At 37.5% G+C, this 17,882-nt stretch overlaps 1 protein-coding gene across 1 annotated transcript in view; it reads right to left on the bottom strand.

Moving 5' to 3' along the window:
• Positions 1-3,514: 3,514 nt before the first annotated feature.
• The window catches only part of GABRG3 (gamma-aminobutyric acid type A receptor subunit gamma3), a 337,250-nt gene continuing 322,882 nt past the window's right edge, over positions 3,515-17,882 (bottom strand). The window contains exons 8-10 of the mRNA XM_032201704.1: positions 12,051-12,247; positions 10,410-10,439; positions 3,515-5,240 (exon numbers count right to left, since the gene is read on the bottom strand). Of these exons, the coding sequence (XP_032057595.1) occupies positions 4,962-5,240; positions 10,410-10,439; positions 12,051-12,247 (506 nt within the window). The 3' untranslated portion in view covers positions 3,515-4,961. The remainder of the gene's footprint in view (positions 5,241-10,409; positions 10,440-12,050; positions 12,248-17,882) is intronic.

Genomic DNA, 17,882 nt, shown 5'->3' on the forward strand with positions numbered 1-17,882 from the left:
TAAGCTGATGACATCTAGAACAACGGTATTCAGGAAGAACTCCAGTAAGGTCTTTGGCCCTCTTTCTGACTCAAAGGCCAGGAATAGTATATCCTTCAATATGGAGAAATGCTAAAGGCACTAATGTAAGAGGCACAAAGATTTCACTGCTACCTTGAAAAAAAATCACTTACTTGAGTGAGCAGCTAAGATCATTGGACATGGCTTGCCTTTTTTTGTGCTTTATGGAAATAGAGAAAGAGCAGCCAATGGGAAAAGTACAGTGAATTATGGACAGCCTCTGCAAGTTGCAGTGAATGTTTGGTTGGCAGCTTAGTAGGTAATACCAACTGTCCAGATTGTGAGGCTGATGAAATATGTCTTAAAACATTTACAATCTTCCTTCCCACAGAATAACCAGTATGGCAAATATGATTTTCCAGAGCTGTTTTGCACTTGTTCACTTCAAGCATGGGCAAGCCACTCATCTTTCTAGATGTATGGTGAAATTTGGTGTAAAAAGGAGGTAAGCATGCTTCCCTAGGTCACAAAAAGATTGGGGAAGGTGAGTTGTAATAAATTCATGAAGCAACATGAGGTTTTAGGTTCATAGACAGATTAGAGATGTAAAAGTGTTGGAGATAGTTATCTGAGTTATTTGGCAGGATGCTTCCAGTTCCTGAAATATCATTTCTTATCAGCTAAAGGCTCATATGTCACTGCTGTTCCAGCTGATGAATACGTAAACCACCAGGTGGATGATTTGGAATTAGCTGTCGGTAGATGGTGTGAAAAACAGAATGAGAGGAGTGGGACAGCAATAAAAACAATCTCTTCCTCCTGTTTTTGTTTCACATTACTTGTCACTGTTTCTATGAAGACAGTTATAGATTTTTGGATTCTTCCTGCTGTAATTGTAATCATTTTTATTGACCCAACATATAAGTGAGAGATGATGAGGGAGGAAAGAAAAATCTGAAAGAGAAAAAAAAGGTTAACAAAATGCCTAAGGAGACTTAATCTAAAAAAAAATAAAAATAAAATAAAAGATTTAATCTAAGAAAGTTGCACTAAAATTGTGTAGAGTATTTCAGTTCCACAGTACTGCTAGACATGGAGATAGCATAAACTGGCTGCAAGTTGTTATATACTTATTCATAGTAGAATGTCTGTAAAAGAAGGATGCATGTTAGACATCAACGCCAGAAGAATTAAGAAGAGTGAATTAAGCTTAAAACTAATTTTTTACATTCTTAATTGCCTTGAAAATGCTGCTTTTAATGCAGGAAAACACTGTCAATCAACTTTTAAGTGAAGGGAGAGAAATAAGAGGTTTGATTTTATGTCTAGTCATCTTGGAAAAGTTGGTTGTCTCACAGCAAAAAAAAAAAAAAAAAGCTAAAAAACCTCACAATCTTTCTGTAACTTCAGAATGGAAAGAATGCAATGTGAAGTTCCTTGATTTTGTGGTTTTACATACTTATCCAAATACAAATGAGTTGATTTTAAGAATTTTTATTTTATTTTATTTTATTTTATTTTATTTTATTTTATTTTATTTTATTTTATTTTATTTTATTTTATTTTATTTTATTTTATTTTATTTTATTTTATTTTATTTTATTTTATTTTATTTTATTCTTCCCTTCCCTTCCTTGCCTTGGAAAAGTATAAAATATAACAAAAAGAAGTAGGTGAATAATTGCAAGTCATGAGTATGAAATCATCTGATTCAAAAACATTCTAGAAGGCTGAAAGGTGCTTCTTATATTTCTCGTGCACAGTAGTGTTAATCCTTTTCAATTTACAAAGGAAGTAAAAGAATATCTGGAGGTTAATAAGGATATTCCTTGCTACTACAGAAGGGTCTGGCAAACAGATATATGTGGACGATGTTATCTAGGTGTCTAGAATAACTACATTTTGAATGATGCAGAACCTAGAAAACTTATCTTCCCTGACCTCTATAGTTTCACAATTGCTGCCAAAGCATAGAGCAGTGAAGCAGAGAGAGCAAACCAAGCAACTAGGAGTAAGCAGACAAATGTATTCTGGAACATTTCAGCTTACAGCTACTTGCCTTACTTGCCTTTTGTCTTTTTTTTTTTTTTTTTTTTTTTTTTTTTTTTTTTTGTGTGTGTGTACTTAAATCCAGAGTAAAATATATTACAAAGTAGAATATGCCCTTTGTTGTCAGTATAACAGAGGAAACCAGTACTGTCTGCAGATTCTTTCTTGGTTAGGAGCATGGAAAAGAGTGGAATTATATGCTTTCAAGTTCTGCTTATGAAAGTAGTCAGAAAGAAGAGGCAATATAAATGGACTTAACCTTAGTCTTTCAAGTAAGGAACTGACAAGACTGTGTGCTTTTAGCTGTAGTGGACAGGCATGAGCAGAAGTGCATAAATACACACATATCATCAAAAATGGGAACATTTTACTTCCATACTTACTCTTGGGACATTCACTGATATGGAATTGCTAAACAAACTTTACTCATTCAGGATTTAGAACCATAGAATCATTAGGATTGGAAAAGACCTCCAAGATAATCTGGTCCAACCACCAATATCACCCACTAAACCATGTTCCTAAGCACCATGTCCAACCTTTCCTTAAACATCCCCAGGGATAGTGACTCCACCACTTCCCTGGACAACCCATTCCAATGACTGACTGCTCTTTCTGAGAGGAAATTTAATGGTGGAAGCTACCTCATTGTGTTTCATCTGTCTAAATACTCCCACCTAAATCAACTGGTTGTGCAGAGGGTTTGCAGGATCAGGTCCTCAAAAGGTAATTGTTTCCAATCTCGTATTTCGGCTTGATGTATTACTGGTATTCTTATAAAATATGGCGGAATGTGGCTGTTAGGATAGATTAAAATGTAATTCCAGACCAGGATATTAAACTTCAATTCAACCTCCTTCTTCCATTACTGAAAATACAAGTTTCATTCTTAAATAAAGCCACATTTCCAATGCAGGACACAAAGGTTTACATAGTAGTAAGTTTACAGAGTAATTTGTGACTGAAAGTTAGCAAAAGCTTCAACAAGTATTTTGAAATCAGAAGGTCATTATTGTTTTACAAGACATCAAAATGGGAAGATTTTTTTTCAAAATAAGGTTTTGATACTGCCCACAAATATTTCTTCTCTGTGTTTGTAATTTGAGTTTCATTAGTTCTTGAAGAAGTGGTTTCCCTCTCTCCCTAAACTCAGTTTTCATCGCTGATATTTTAGACAAGTAAAAAACAGAAGATAAACTAGATTTATCTTTCATATTAGTAATTTTTCTTAATTAAAATTTACTGGAAGCACAGGGAAACAGCAATGACAGACAGTGATGTTTCAAAGAACATGACAGCATTTCTCTTCTAATTATCATTGCAATAGCTTTTTCGTGTTTGCAGAATTTTCCTTCTGAGAAGAAAAGGAACTGCTGGAACTGCTCTTAAATCACATCTACAATTAAAAAAAAAATAAAAATTCCAAATACTGCATGGAAGAAACACACTTTTTTTTTTTTTTTTTTTTTTTTGAGGTGAATCTGTCTAATCGTTTGTAACAGTTCTTCTGTAACAGTTTTGTTATCCAAAGGGTAGTGAAAAGCCATCGCTATCTAGTCTTGAATTTGTTTAATTCCTTAATAACAATTGAGACAGTCTGTAAAAAAAGTAATCTAGTTTAACACTGTAAAACTAATTGTTGAAAAAAACGGTCCTTTTAAGAATACAATGGTCAAAAGTTTGAAAAGTACAAAATACCCCTCTGTACTAAAATGTAGTTGGTAGTTTAGGAAAGATCAAGACAACCTTCTCTACATGTGCCAGCTATTCCATGTTTGATCCAGGGGTGACAGTCCCATAAAAGTATTCAGTCTTCAGGTCAGATCCAAGGAATATATGACATAAATAAGGACTGCAAAATTTAACTTTATGGAAGAAATTAAAATGGCCTTTGGCATTCATTTTTTTTTTTTTTTTTAATTTTATTTTATAAAATAACTTTGGAAGAGAAAAGATAGGAATGCATGAGAGCACTTTTTAGTAAATTGCAATCTGAAGAAAGTCACATATTCCTAGTGCTATTATTATATAGTGATTTTTACTCATGGCCTATAAACTGTAATCTGCTACAATGACACAAACAAGCAGGAATCTTGTCCTGCTTCAAGTAGAGTACTTTAGAAATCAATGACCATCCTGTGTTTAACCAGTCATAAAAAAAGACAGTTAAAAGCTTGAAAAACAGTAGAAGTTATGCCTAGAGTTGTCTCAGAGATAGTCAAGTTTTATTTATATCAAAATATTAGCGTTCTTAGAACTCTGCCTTTTCATCTCAAATTAAAACCAATACATTTGGTAAGTGGCTAATTCCACAAATCCCAGACCTTTGCAGTGAGTAGCTTCCCTGTTTTAATCTCACCAAAGACATTTATTACTGTCTTTTGGTGGTTTCTCTATATCAAGGAGATCATCAGGAAAATATTTCCTAGAACCTACGGGAAATAGCTCAAGCAAGTTTAAATATAAATGGGTGGTTTCACTGGCTTTAGCTTGCTTGCTAGTGCCAGTATATGTTTCTCTGAGCCTCAGGGATATGGCAACATTTTGAAGAAAGTATGGGAATGAAGAACAAAAATGACATACTTAACCCTTGCCTGAATTGTGTATAGCTTCTATGCCAAGGGAGAATAGTAAGAATTCTAATATACAATAATTATTCATAAACATTGCTTACACTACAAATTCAGCTGAATTTTGTAAGAATCTTTCCCTTAAAATGAATAGCAGTAAGGAGAGAATTCTTCCACATTTTTCTTTCTCAGGAAATTACATATTAAAATTCTTCATCAGGCTCTGTGATGGTGAAGGTTAATGTGGCCTCTATAATTTGAGATGAATCTGACCATGTCCTTCACTTTTTCTGCACCTCCACAGTGTGAAAACACGACAGTCTTCACCACTACAGGCAACATTTAAAGATAGAGGTATCCAACCCAGTAGACCAGGTTAAACAGCAGGAAGGACGTAGGAAAAAAGACCCTAGAGTAAGAATCAAGTTCTAAGATGTCTATGTGAATCCGTCCTCTCCTCCATGAGCCTGATTTACATTCTTCATAACAACAGAAAAAGCTCTGGCAGTCTTTCCCATCCAGACATTCATAGACACACGCCTCTTCAAATTCTTGCCAGTACATGGCATTGTTCAATGTGATGACTGTAGTTGGTGGTCTCATATCAAGTACAGAATAATTCTGAGGAGAGAAAAAGAAATCAACAGTTTGATAAACTTTTATGGATGATGCACAATTGATAATCATGGGAAAAAACACAGGAGACATGAAAGATGATAGGAGTAAGATGTCAATACCACAGGAATTCTAGATTTAGGGAACAACTTTCTTTCCCTCAAAGGATGCCTTTTCAGAAGAATTTCCATATAGATGTTGTGGAGTGGCAACTTAAATAAGCTGCATTCTCTTAACCTTACCATGATTTGTAAAAACAGATATGGTTAGCAACAGATAACTATGATTTCAGCACAGGATTTTAAATGCCACTCCTAGGCATGTGCCCTTAGTGGTTTTTGCACTAATCATGCTCAGAAGCAGGACACTTGGATATCATGCCTCAGAGTTTGACTCGCACTTACAGATCTCTCCTTCTTCAATGAAATCCCTATTTACATTTTGTCACCTTTCCTGTCACATCATTTCCTGTTCATGAAAGGTACTTTCTTTTGATAATATCTCTCATCAAGCCAGTCACCTGACCCTCACAAAGGTCACCTCCTCTGCTGTCATCACCAGGAAAGCTAGGAAAGCTCCTATCTGCTTTGCTGCCTGTCTGCACCATCCTGACAAAGTAGACCTCAGCGCTGTCATCGTGGTTTTCTCCAAGTGTTTTCTCAGGGGTCCCTCCCCTTCCCATTGTACTAAGCATTGCCATTGCCTGGACGAGCATGTACTAACAAGCTACACATGCTCCTGCATCATGCCTCCTTACACTCTAGAGGGAGCTGTCTAGGAAAGTCCAGGCCCCTTCTATGCTTGCTATACAGAATATACCTTCTGTTGAAGGTGTGGAGACATACATGAAAACTTTCACCCTGCATGTGAAACAGGTCACAGTTAAGGTGCCTCTTAGGATATTTTCTTTCTTCTGTTTGATTTTGCATGCCACAGTATTACCCATCTCATTACATATGAGCTAAGAATTTGATGTGGGAGCTCTCCTGCTCAGATGTCGGTGTCTGTGATGTAGGTAACTACTTCTGAACATGGTCCCTAAGCTATCCAGCCATTTACTTCTTGGGCACAATTCATCTCAGTGTAAGTAAATAACTAAAATCTTCCAGGTACATTGTGAAATGAACAGCAAACAGGTTCCAATTTAGAAGCAGATTATTGTGAATCCATTTATTGTGAATGACTATCTCTGAGATTAGATAACACAAATTACACTGTCCTGGTCTTCTCTTTCATTTGTAAAGTTTCAGGTGGCTGATGTCAGAATTTTACAATGGGCTGCCACATGGAAAAGGTCTCAGGTTATTGTACATTCCTGTAGCACTTTGGACAGAAAAATGGCTATCATTAAAGTATACATGGAATTGTGCTGTACTACTATATCATATATTGTCCATTTCCTGCATGCTTTTTGAAAATTTCCTACTCATGGACTAACCTTTTTTATATACCTGGCTACAATTTTTGTTTTAAAAAGTATAAAGGCAAATTTAGATCCCCCATATGATTTTGGAAAATGAAGAGAAAGAAATACCCTGGTTTTGCAAAGAAAACATTCTCATCTATCAATATATATTTTTTTAATTTGTTATTGTTTTGTTCTACCAAGTTTCTACTCATGGCATAAGATAAATATACTGATAAAACAATTAGGTTAATCTGGATGCTTTAATTTCTGTCAGTTAAGAAGGGTCTAGAGCTGACTAGATACCAAGTGAAGGTGAATGGTATCTGCTTGGTCACAGAATCACAGAACCACAGAATGGCTGAGTTGGTAAGGCACTACTGGAGGCCATCTGGTCCAACCCCCCTACTCAAGCAGGGGCACCCAGAGGCCTTGCCCAGGACCATCTCCAGGAGGCTTTTTAAAATCTCCAAGAAGGAGACCCCACAACATCTTTGGGCAGCCTATGCCAGCACTGTCACCTGCAGGAAGTACAGAAGTGCTTTCTGATGTTCAGAGGGAACCTCCAGTGTTCCATTTTGTGCCGATTGTCTCTGGTCCTGTCACTGGGCACCACAGGAAAGAGCCTGGCACCATTCTCTTTGCATGTTTCCTATAAATATTTATAGACACTGGTGAGATCCCCCTGAGCCTTCTCTTCTCCAGCCTGAACAGGCCTAGATCTTAGCCTTTCCTCACAAGTGGGCTGCTCCAGTATCTTTTCATTTTCACTGGGATCTCTCCAGTTCATGTCTCTCTTATACTGGGGAGCCCAGAACTGGACACAATGCTCCTGGTATGGCCCCACCATTGCTGAGTAGAGGGGAAAGATTACCTCCTTCAACCCATTGGCAGTGCTTTGCCTAATGCAGTCCAGGATACTGTTAGCCTTCTGTGAGGCAAACATTTGACACTATTTTCCACAGCATTCTGCTAGTGAAACTGGCTGTTCCTGGCTGGGATGGAAGTAATTTTCACCAGGTAGAATACTGGATGGATTGCCAGGCCCAAAGGGTCATTGTGAATGGAGTTAAATCTGGTTGTCAGCCAGTCACAAGTGGTATTCCCAAGGGCTCAGTATTGGTGTGAGCTATGTTTAATATTTTTATCAATAATATTGATAAGGAGATTGAGTGCACCCTTAGGAATTTCACAGATGACACCAAACTGGGCAGGAACGTTGATCTGCTCGTGGGTAGGAAGGCTCTGCAGAGGGATCTGGATAGGCTGGATTGATGGGCTGTGTCCATTGTGTCCAGTCATTTAACAAGGCTAAATGCTGGGTATTGTGCTGGGTCACAACAGCCCCATGCAGTGATACAGGCTTGGGGAAGAATGGCTTGAAAGTTGCCTGGCAGAAAAAACCTGCGGGTGTTGGTCAACAGCCAGATGAACATCAGCAAGCAGTGGGCCCAGGTGGCCAAGAAGGCCAATGGCATCCTGGCCTGAATCAGAAATAGCATGGCCAGCAAGACAAGGGAAGTCCAGAGTACTGCGTTCAGCTCTGGGCCCCTGAGCAACAGAGGGACACAGACTGAGGGTGTTGACATTGTTCAGCCTGGAGAAGAGCAGGCTCCAGGGAGGCCTTATAGCAGCCTTCCAGGACCTAAAAAGGGCCTACAGGAAAACTGGGGAGGGACTTTTTGTCAGGGAGTGGAGTGACAGGACAAGGGGTAATGGCTTTAAACTAACAGGGAGTAGATTTAGATTAGATATTAGGAAGAAAATCTTTACTCAGAGGACAGTGAGGCACTGGTACAGGCTGCCCAGAGAAGCTGTGGATGCCCCATCCCTGGAGGTGTTCAAGGCCAGGCTAGATGGGGCTTTGGGCAACCTGGTCTGGTGCGAGGTGTCCCTGCCCATGGCAGGGGGTTGGAACTGGGTGATCTTTAAGGTCCCTTCCAACCCAAACCATTCTATGATTCTAAGTGACTGTCCCTCTGTACTTAGCACTAGTGAGACTACACCTTGAGTACTATGCTCAGTTTTGAGCCCCTCACTACCAGAAAGATAGTGAGCTGCTACAACGCATTCAGAGAAGAGCAATGAAGCTGGTGAAGGGACTAGAAAATAAAACATATGAGGAGCAGCTGAGGAAACTGGGCTTGTTTAGTCTGGAAGAGGCTGAGGGGAGACCTGATCACTGTCTAACAACTACCTGAAAGGACATTGTAGTTAAGAGTGTGTTGGTCTCTTTTCTCAGGTGACAAGTGATAGGACATGAGGAAACAGTCTTAAGTTGCACCAGGGGAGGTTTAGATTTCATATCAGGAAGAATTTTGTTCACAGAAGAGTGATTGAGTATTGGAATGGGCTGCCCAGGTGTCATGGATAGGCTGGGATAGAGTTAATTTTCTTCACAGGTGCTCTCACAATGTTGTGTTTTGGATTTTTGATGAAAATAGTGGTGATAACACACCAATGTTTTCAGTTGTTGCAGAGCAGTGCTTACACAGAGCCAAGGAGTTTTCAGCTTCTCGTCCAACCCCTGCCAGCGTGGAGGATGGGAGTACACCAGGAAAAGTGACCCAGGCTGACCAAAGGGATATTCCATCCCATATGACATCATGCTAAGCAATACAAGCTGGGGTAAAGAAGTATTGGTATATGTGTGTGTGTGACATTTGGAGTGATGGCATTTGTCTTCCTAAAAAACATTACATATGATGAGCCCTGCTTTCCTGGAAGTGGCTGAACACTTGCCTGCTGATGGGAAGCAGCAAGTGAATTCAATGTGCTTTATTGACTTAACATTTCAGAAAATTATTTCCAGAGAATGACAGCAGTAGGAAGTATATAAATGCAATGTCTCCTGTAAGCCATTCATTATCAATAAGCAGACTTTCAATACTATATGAGCTCTTTATAGAGTAAAATAAATACTTCAGAAAACTTTTTTTTTTTTTTTTTTTTTAAGAGCATTTTTTTAACAATATTTATAGAAGGTGAGCTAGTAACATGGAGCTAGCAGTTGTAAATCATAAAGTTCAGATTATACAAATCAAGAAATGTGAATAGAATGGTTTGGTTCTGTTGTTGTACTTATTTGTATCTGATTACTGAAAAACAGATCATCCAAGCAGCTGATTAATTGGCCCTCTGCCTACTTTGTGTATATTGTAGTATGTATCATGGTTACAGATTTCATACAAAATAGAGACACATTTTTTTGCTCAGTTTAAATTTTATTACAGTGGTACTTAAAGAAATAGTTACCTGGAAGTTTGAGGAATAGAATTAATTCTATTTGTAGATACAGTACTAACGCAACTCTGTGCTAAACTTTTGTTCCTAAAAAAAATTCAACTGAAAATTTGCTAAAGACTTTACAGATACACATAAATGAATTATTTTCTATGAAATTCAGTTAAATCTCCATGTACATTTATGGTAGGTCTTGTGCTTATTACTTTTTACTAGAATGTAATGAGAAACTGTAGTATTACATAAAGCAGACACATGACATTCCTAGGTAGAAATAGCACATAATGTTTACACTTCTCTTCTCCCTTCCAAATCATTTGATAAATCCTGATAGAAAGAGGCAGTTATGTTCCTCTGCCAAAGCCAAAAACAAAGTGACCTTTTATCAAAAAAGCAAAACAATATTTATAGTGAAGTCAAGGTAAAGCATAACATAGCAATACAGCTTTATCAGAAATTATTGCATATAAAAGTCAACCATACATTCCAGCCTCCATTGCTATCAGAGAATAAAATAGTATACTTACCATCACATGACCAAAACTGACATCAGGTAGCTTAAATAAAGATAACAAAAGAAATATTCAGAAGAAAACATAATTATTGCTTCATATTCATCCAATGTTCAATAATGTTTCTTAAAATAAACCCTAAAATGCATTTCTCCATAGAACTATTCATACTGAATATTCAGTATACTTAGCATAATATTCTGCACAATTTATAGCTGCATGAAACCTCAGCAGAATGTGCACCTAGTTTCCATCCACTTTGTCTTTATTCAACATTTTTTTTTTTTTTAATTTAGCAAACGATAGCTAAGTAAGGATTTCTTCTTGTGTTAACCTAAATATCATCAATGTTGCATGTTTTCCCTCAGCTTCTTTCACATGTCTGGAAATATATCCAACTCACAGATACTAATGGCTTTTTCATTCAGTCTCCCTATAGGATGGCAATTTTAGTTTGATCATTAGCAAGTTCATTTTGATTGTCTCATAAATTTCTTTTGGTAACACTCTTCTTTTGCCTTTCTTGTGCAATGCATTTTTACAAGAAGCTATTAGAGGTTTAATGGAGTTTTCATTGACTAAGTTTATGGGTTTCTAGGCTTTCTCTAATTCCATATGCATTCTGTCTTTTCCTGCATTAGTTCTTCATTCAATCACTTTCTGTAGCACTTCATTCAATCCATTTCTGTCTCATGATCTATGATGCCTTGAACCTAGCCTTCTCTCTTTCCAATTTCCTCCTTCACATTTTTTCCTGTTATGCTTCCTATTCCTGTTTTCCTGATTTTTTCCTCCATTGCACAAAATGGCATCCAATCTCTCCAACTACCGATCTCAAACACAGATTTTCCAGTGATGTTGAGTGGACAACCTGCTTCCCCTTCCTGGCATTTAAACTGAGTTTTTCTTTTTCTTCATTATACTGCCTCTTGCCATTCTCTTAGTCAATTATGATGGACACCAGAAAATTCTTCCTACATGGCTATTTTAATTCTACATAAAGAACTTGTGTGTTCATTACTCCTGGGTGAGTCTTTTTGTCCAAAAATGCAACCACATATAATACCTTTGTAAGTGATCTCATCTGTTTTTGTATGTGGAAACATTTGTGCATAGGGTTAAAAACAAATACTGGTTCCCACCCCCCTCCCCCCCAAAACAAAACAAAACAAAACAAAACAAAAACAAAACAAAACAAAACAAAACAAACAAACAAACAAAAAAAAAAACAAAGAAAACAACAAAAAAAATGAAATCTCGTTTGTAAAGTTCACAAATATTTCCAGACCTGTTAAGCCACAAGATAACATATGAATTTGAATATACATCGATGTACCTATAATTGTATAAAAAGCTATGAACTCTCTTCCAGTGGAGTCCTTTTTGACTAACAGCACAATAATGGGAGGGAAAAAAAAATACATGGGCATGGCTTCTGCTTCATGGTCAGCAGAATGCATCTGTTAGGAAACTTTCTGAGCAGTTAGGAAAGTTTCTGAGCAAACTTTCTCCATTGGCTTTCAGTGCAGATCATACCATGAACTGGGAAAAGCTAGGACGAGTGGAGTGTCATGAGTGACAGGATGTCACTGAATGATTCTCTGCTCTCAGGGCCAGATACAGTCTCAAAAACAAATTAAAGCACTCCCATCTTACCGACTTTTTCTTCTTAGTACAGTTTGGTTTCCTGCAGCTGGAGTAGTAGTTGAGGGTTGCATACTCCATCAGAGCAGCGAAGACAAATAGAAAGCATACAGTCACAAACAAATCCATAGCGGTGACATAGGAGACACGGGGTAATGACTTCCTTGCAATGGTACTCAAAGTTGTCATGGTCAATACTGTGGTAATTCCTGCAGAGGAAATCTGATTTTAATTGTATGCAACATCCTTTCTGCAGCCACAGAATAACCTTTGGAAACCAACACATAAAACAGAGTGCCAAAGTCTACCCAATTAATTAAAGGAAATTCATTAATTTCATCTGGTAGTATAAAAGCAATGAAAAAAAATAACATCAGTAGAATCACTGGTACTTTGTAAACAAATATTTCCTCAGCTGTTTACATTTGTCTTTGCAAAACTGAGGTTCCCATGCCTCTCAGTGTGGTTTTCCTCATCTCTTCTTTTTCTGGTCCCAGTTAGGTTGGAGTTGGGGGTTCAGGAGGAGAAAATGAAATTTTTGAAGAAAAGTGTAAAGCTTAAAAGATATCGAACCCAGAACAATTAAAGAAGCAAAGAAAGAAGCAACAACAACAACAAAAGTAGAACAACAACAAAGAAGGAAACATGGAGTTCATCACAGCAATACTGCTGTAATGAAGAATCTTGTACTAAGCGGGAAGGGAAGGGAAGGGAAGGGAAGGGAAGGGAAGGGAAGGGAAGGGAAGGGAAGGGAAGGGAAGGGAAGGGAAGGGAAGGGAAGGGAAGGGAAGGGAAGGGAAGGGAAAAAACTTGCTGCAAATCTCTGACTATGAAAAATATATTTTTTACAGTGCTGCTTTCTTGGGATTGCTCCATTGCTGTTTTCCTTCTGACTCAGGGAAAACAGACAAAATTCAGATGTAACCTTAATAGAAATAGCCTTTTCAATTTGTACAAAGCATCACATCTTAGATTGATTTAGTAATAATGAATAAAATCAGGATTACTTAAAGTGAAATATCCTGAAACAATAAAACCAGTATTAGAATGAAGTCTATGGGGTGTCAGTTGTTTGGCTGCTGGGGTAATTCATATCATTTGTGTTCATTTCTCAGCAATAGAAGTCTTTTCATTCCTGCTTTGGACTGATGCTTTTAATCATCTGTTATGTACTGCAAGCCTTCTGATAGAAAAAAAAATAAAACTCCTCAATGATTTGGAAAGAAAAATAAAGCTCTCACTCAAATAAGTCTCAAGAGAGAGCCTGCTCTAAAAACAACATAACTGTAAGGTAATCTTGCTTTTTATAGTTAAAGTGGTATTTTGCAATGGTACACAGTGTTTGAAATGGCAGGGAATAACTGAAATTATGCCCTATAGTAAAATTATTTCCCACAAATGGCACTCTGGAGAGAAAGAAGTCCTATGGATTACTTTTGACTACTTTCTCTTCACAAAAGAATGCCCACCTTTGATTTGTAGCATTTGATAGAAACTACAGTAACTCACAAGAATAACCCTCCCCATTCAAATCATCAGAAAGTTCCTGGAAGAGCCAGAATAGTTCCTGAGCCTAGACCTTCTCTTACAACAAATAGCAAATAGAAATGGGAAAAAATGTTGCTGAAAAAATCACCACCCAATAACTAAGATCAAAACAATACTGGTAGGAAGTGGGAAACTCCCTTATTCAGTGCATATAACCTCAATATTTGGTTGTGTTGCACCAGAATCCAGAGCATCCACTGTACTACATGCAAACTTTAAGCTAGCCAGTTCATCTGTCAATACAAATGTAACAGCACAAATAGTACAAAAGAGTTGCCCGAGTATTACAGATTTTTTTTTTCAACTTTCTCTGAGGTTTTGTGGCTTTCGCTAAATTACTACTACTACTTTAGTCTACATATGAACTGCAATTACATTTCTGAACTTCAGCATAGACATGTTTTTAGAATTTGTAAATGTATTTTGTATCTAAAAGATATTAGGAAAATATATGTTTCCTCTCAGCTATGCCACTTCCCAATATATGTGGCTGCCGTGATCCAGCTACAAGTCTCCAGGTCTCCATACCCCTCAAATACAGCTCTGGAGCTAACTGATGCTTCTAAAAGCTCCAGAGACAACCTCCATAGGTAACCATTCACCACAGTAGTCAACTGCACAGACGTCCAGCTGCAAAAGATGTTGGCTCACTAGCCTTGATTTGGCCCATACTAACTATAAGTTAATTTGACTTTTTGTATGACCATACCACAGGCCTTGGTGTTAGTGGCCACAGGCCACTATGATGAACTATTTTGTAGGTATCTGTAATGACAACCAGCTGCCACACTGCATATGGACTGAAAGGTGGAGAAGTGAAAGAAAAATTGCCATTGGCCTTTGTACTTAAGTACAAAAGTCCTCAACTCAGACTATGTCTGTTTCTTAAGCCTAAATGTGATATCCTGACAGAATTATGCCTGAGACTGAAAACCTTAAAGCTTTAGTTGAGAACTAAGAAAAACCAACCCAGCAAATTGTGTTGTCTATACATCACTGCTACAGGTCTTGGAGTTTTGAGTGGCTACAGACCAATTTTAACCGATTGAAGCACAATAATTCCACTAAATTTAAAGATTCAGCAATGATATAAGATTTCTCTCTTTCTCTCTCTCTCTCTTTTTTTTTTTTTTTTTTTTTTTTCCTTTTGAAACTGATACTATCCATCACTTTGACAACAAATCACATTTTGCTATCAGAATACAAAACCTCAGGGAAAGGAAAGCTTAATATTATCACACGCAGTCACAGTTTCTGGATTATGTGCCACATTTCAAATTATGGCAAGGACATGAGGTAAGTGCTAAGCACATAGATGGAAACATCTAAAGGTAAAAGAAACAGATCTCTACTTCTATTATTTTTTATAAAATATTTTTACAGTATATGAAATCCAACATAAAATAATCATTCTTCATTTAAACTGAGGATTGGACTTGGATTCCAACTCAGATCATAAGCAAATAAAGAGTTTTTGAAATAATTAAATTCTCTCTATCAATTTTATCAAATTTTATCAAATCTGACACATTGACACAAGTTTTGAAATATTAAACTGAGTCTTATGGGGACACATACAGAGAGCAAGGAGAATGAGGTGCACAAGATAATACAGTTTTGTATTCCTATTTATAAGTCAGAATATACAGATATGCACATACGCAACATCTATCATTTCCAAACAGAATATCTAGATACCTTACCCTTATCTCATTTTATCTATCCTACTGAGAAAAATTGGTTTGTTGACTGGTTTCAAATACAATAAATCTTGGCAGGTGAAACTGTTAGGTCTCTCACTTTGGGGATAGAAGGGCTGTAAAGTGAGCTTTGTGTCTGTTATTGAAATTTGCAGTCCTGTGAAACTGTCTTTGTCAACAGAAATCTATATTTAAGCCATAGACAGATTTGAAGTGACCTGGCTTCAAAATTTTCAGGTAGACACGTGTGAGTGGCAGCACGTTTGCGAATACCATTTGTGGCATTTATATTCTCTGGGCAAATTCCATACCAAAGATACTATTTAATAAATCAAAAGGTATTGTCTGGTAGATCAATGATGTAGGGATACATAAGGCATGAGAACACTTTAACCTTTAGATCATTGGTCTAAACAGTTATTTAAGATTATTACTGGCTGAAAGCTGCTTACTCTACAGCAGTTGGCCAAGTGAGGTAGCAAGACTATCAGTGTTAGAAACTCTTTGGTTAGGGAGGCTCAAATTTTCTTATTTTCTTGTGGGAAAATGTATACTGCCTTACTTGTTTATAAATTTCATCTCTTCAACATTTCTGGTCTGTCACCTGTTTTTTCCCCTTGTGAATGAGCTTAAGATGGAATGGTAAGGAGAGCAATGTTCATTTTTTATCAAACATCATCTGTATCTTCCTTTATATCAACACATTGCTGGTCTTGATACCCACTGCATTTTTTTTAACCTACAGTTTGAAGTTGCTGTGTAGCAACTGCCCAGTCATATTATATGTTATACCCATTTTATAAAAGCAGGGGAAAAGCTCAGAAAAAATCTTCAGTTTAACCTAATTCCCTTCATCCTTGTGAAAAGCAACCTCTTATTTTCCAAATCATAACTTTTCTTCAGACACTTGCTGTCTGCTCTTGACTGTGAACATTGGGAGAAGATCATTTTGATTACTAGAGATGGGCAGAAACAGCAGAGAGCCATTTTTTTTTTTTCTTCTCTTTGAATGGAGAGGAATATAAGCAAGGATCACAAAACACAGTTCTCATCCAACACTCAAATTCTATTTCCATTTTCCCACTGACTCTTCAGGTGGCCTGGAATGAGTCACGTTGTCACTCTGGGCCTCAGCCCCTCAAAGAGCATGTTAAAAAGGGGTTATGATGCCAAGTCTTAAAGTGCACTTTGCTGCCTCTGGACAGTGCTGCTGAAAGGATTATTATGGTCCCATTTTTCCCCTCAGTCAAATACCCCTGATTGCATTTAGTTTTTCCAGTACAGAAATAGCTTATTACTTAAAGTTATTCAGAAAGGGGTAAAACCTGTCCTTCATGTAACCCTGAGTAGTTGCCAATAGCTTAGGAAATTACTCATTAATTTCAGAGAGTGAAATGTTTCCCTGATGCTAGTCCTTCACATTAATGCAGTTATACTTGGGGCATTTTTGGTGCACTGAGTCTACAATTCATTTCAACTAATTAGCGGGACAATTTCAGTGGTTTGCCTTTGGCTGTATTACTCACAGTTTTGCCATGCACCACTCTCCAAATGTGCATGTGTGTGTTGTTGCTCAGACAGATTTATAGGCTGCATTATACAAGGACACCTACAGTAAACTGGGAACATCTGCTTACTGCATCCCAAGAGTCAAGAGGCCATTTGCAATTTGGGAGCAACAGGACTCTGTGCACAGAAAGAGGTGACCCACATACATACATTTTGTAGTCATTCGACTTTATTTATTAAAAAAGTTATATTTTAGCCCAGTAATTAAATTCTCTATGAGAGTTTTAGGAGTTAGTCACTGTTACCACTGAATACAGCCTTGGAACATTTCAATTCATGACCTCAATATATGAATACATTTTTTCTCTGAAGTTCCTGCTGGTTATGGGGGTGAGGCAGGGAGAATAACACTGTTGTGACCAGAGCTCTAACCTACATCTGAGTCTAATTAATTGAAAAAATGAACTGTATGGTGTAGGGAACTTCCCTCAGGGACAGGATATGAACGCTTCTTCCAGAAAATTAGTAATGCAATCTGTTAGACACCTTTCTTCCCATTTTTCTTTTCTCTTAAATAAATTAAGCATTATGAACGATAAACCAAATTGATGTTGTGTGACTCTCTGCACGCACATAGGGCTTTCCACTCCTAGTTAAAAAAGACAGAGCGTGGCCAATCTTTCCTTATCTCCATTGAGCCATCCAATTTAAGAAGAAAGTTCTTCAGCAGGGAAGTATGCTAAAGGCCTGTTGCTCAATTTTCTGGTCACTAGAGGCAAGTCTACTCAGCCAGCAACAGGCGAATGCACATCTGCTCCATCCTCACCTTTGGGCCATCTTCACACAGTCCAGGAAGTGGAGGGAGTCACAGAATAACTCTTAGTCTTAGGGTACATCATGTAGCCAGAGCCACAGTGTAAAGGCACTTTGGCATTCACAGAAGGGGAATGAAGACTGAACATTCCTTTCTCAGAAAATTACCTCATGAAACTGGACCCATGTGATGCCACATGGCTTTTAATGGTCTATGTTTGTTAGTTTTACAAATTTCTGGAGCAAATCCTGGAGATTATGATTTTGTGCTGAC

Source organism: Aythya fuligula, chromosome 1, assembly GCF_009819795.1.
Source record: "Aythya fuligula isolate bAytFul2 chromosome 1, bAytFul2.pri, whole genome shotgun sequence".
NCBI lineage: Eukaryota > Metazoa > Chordata > Aves > Anseriformes > Anatidae > Aythya > Aythya fuligula.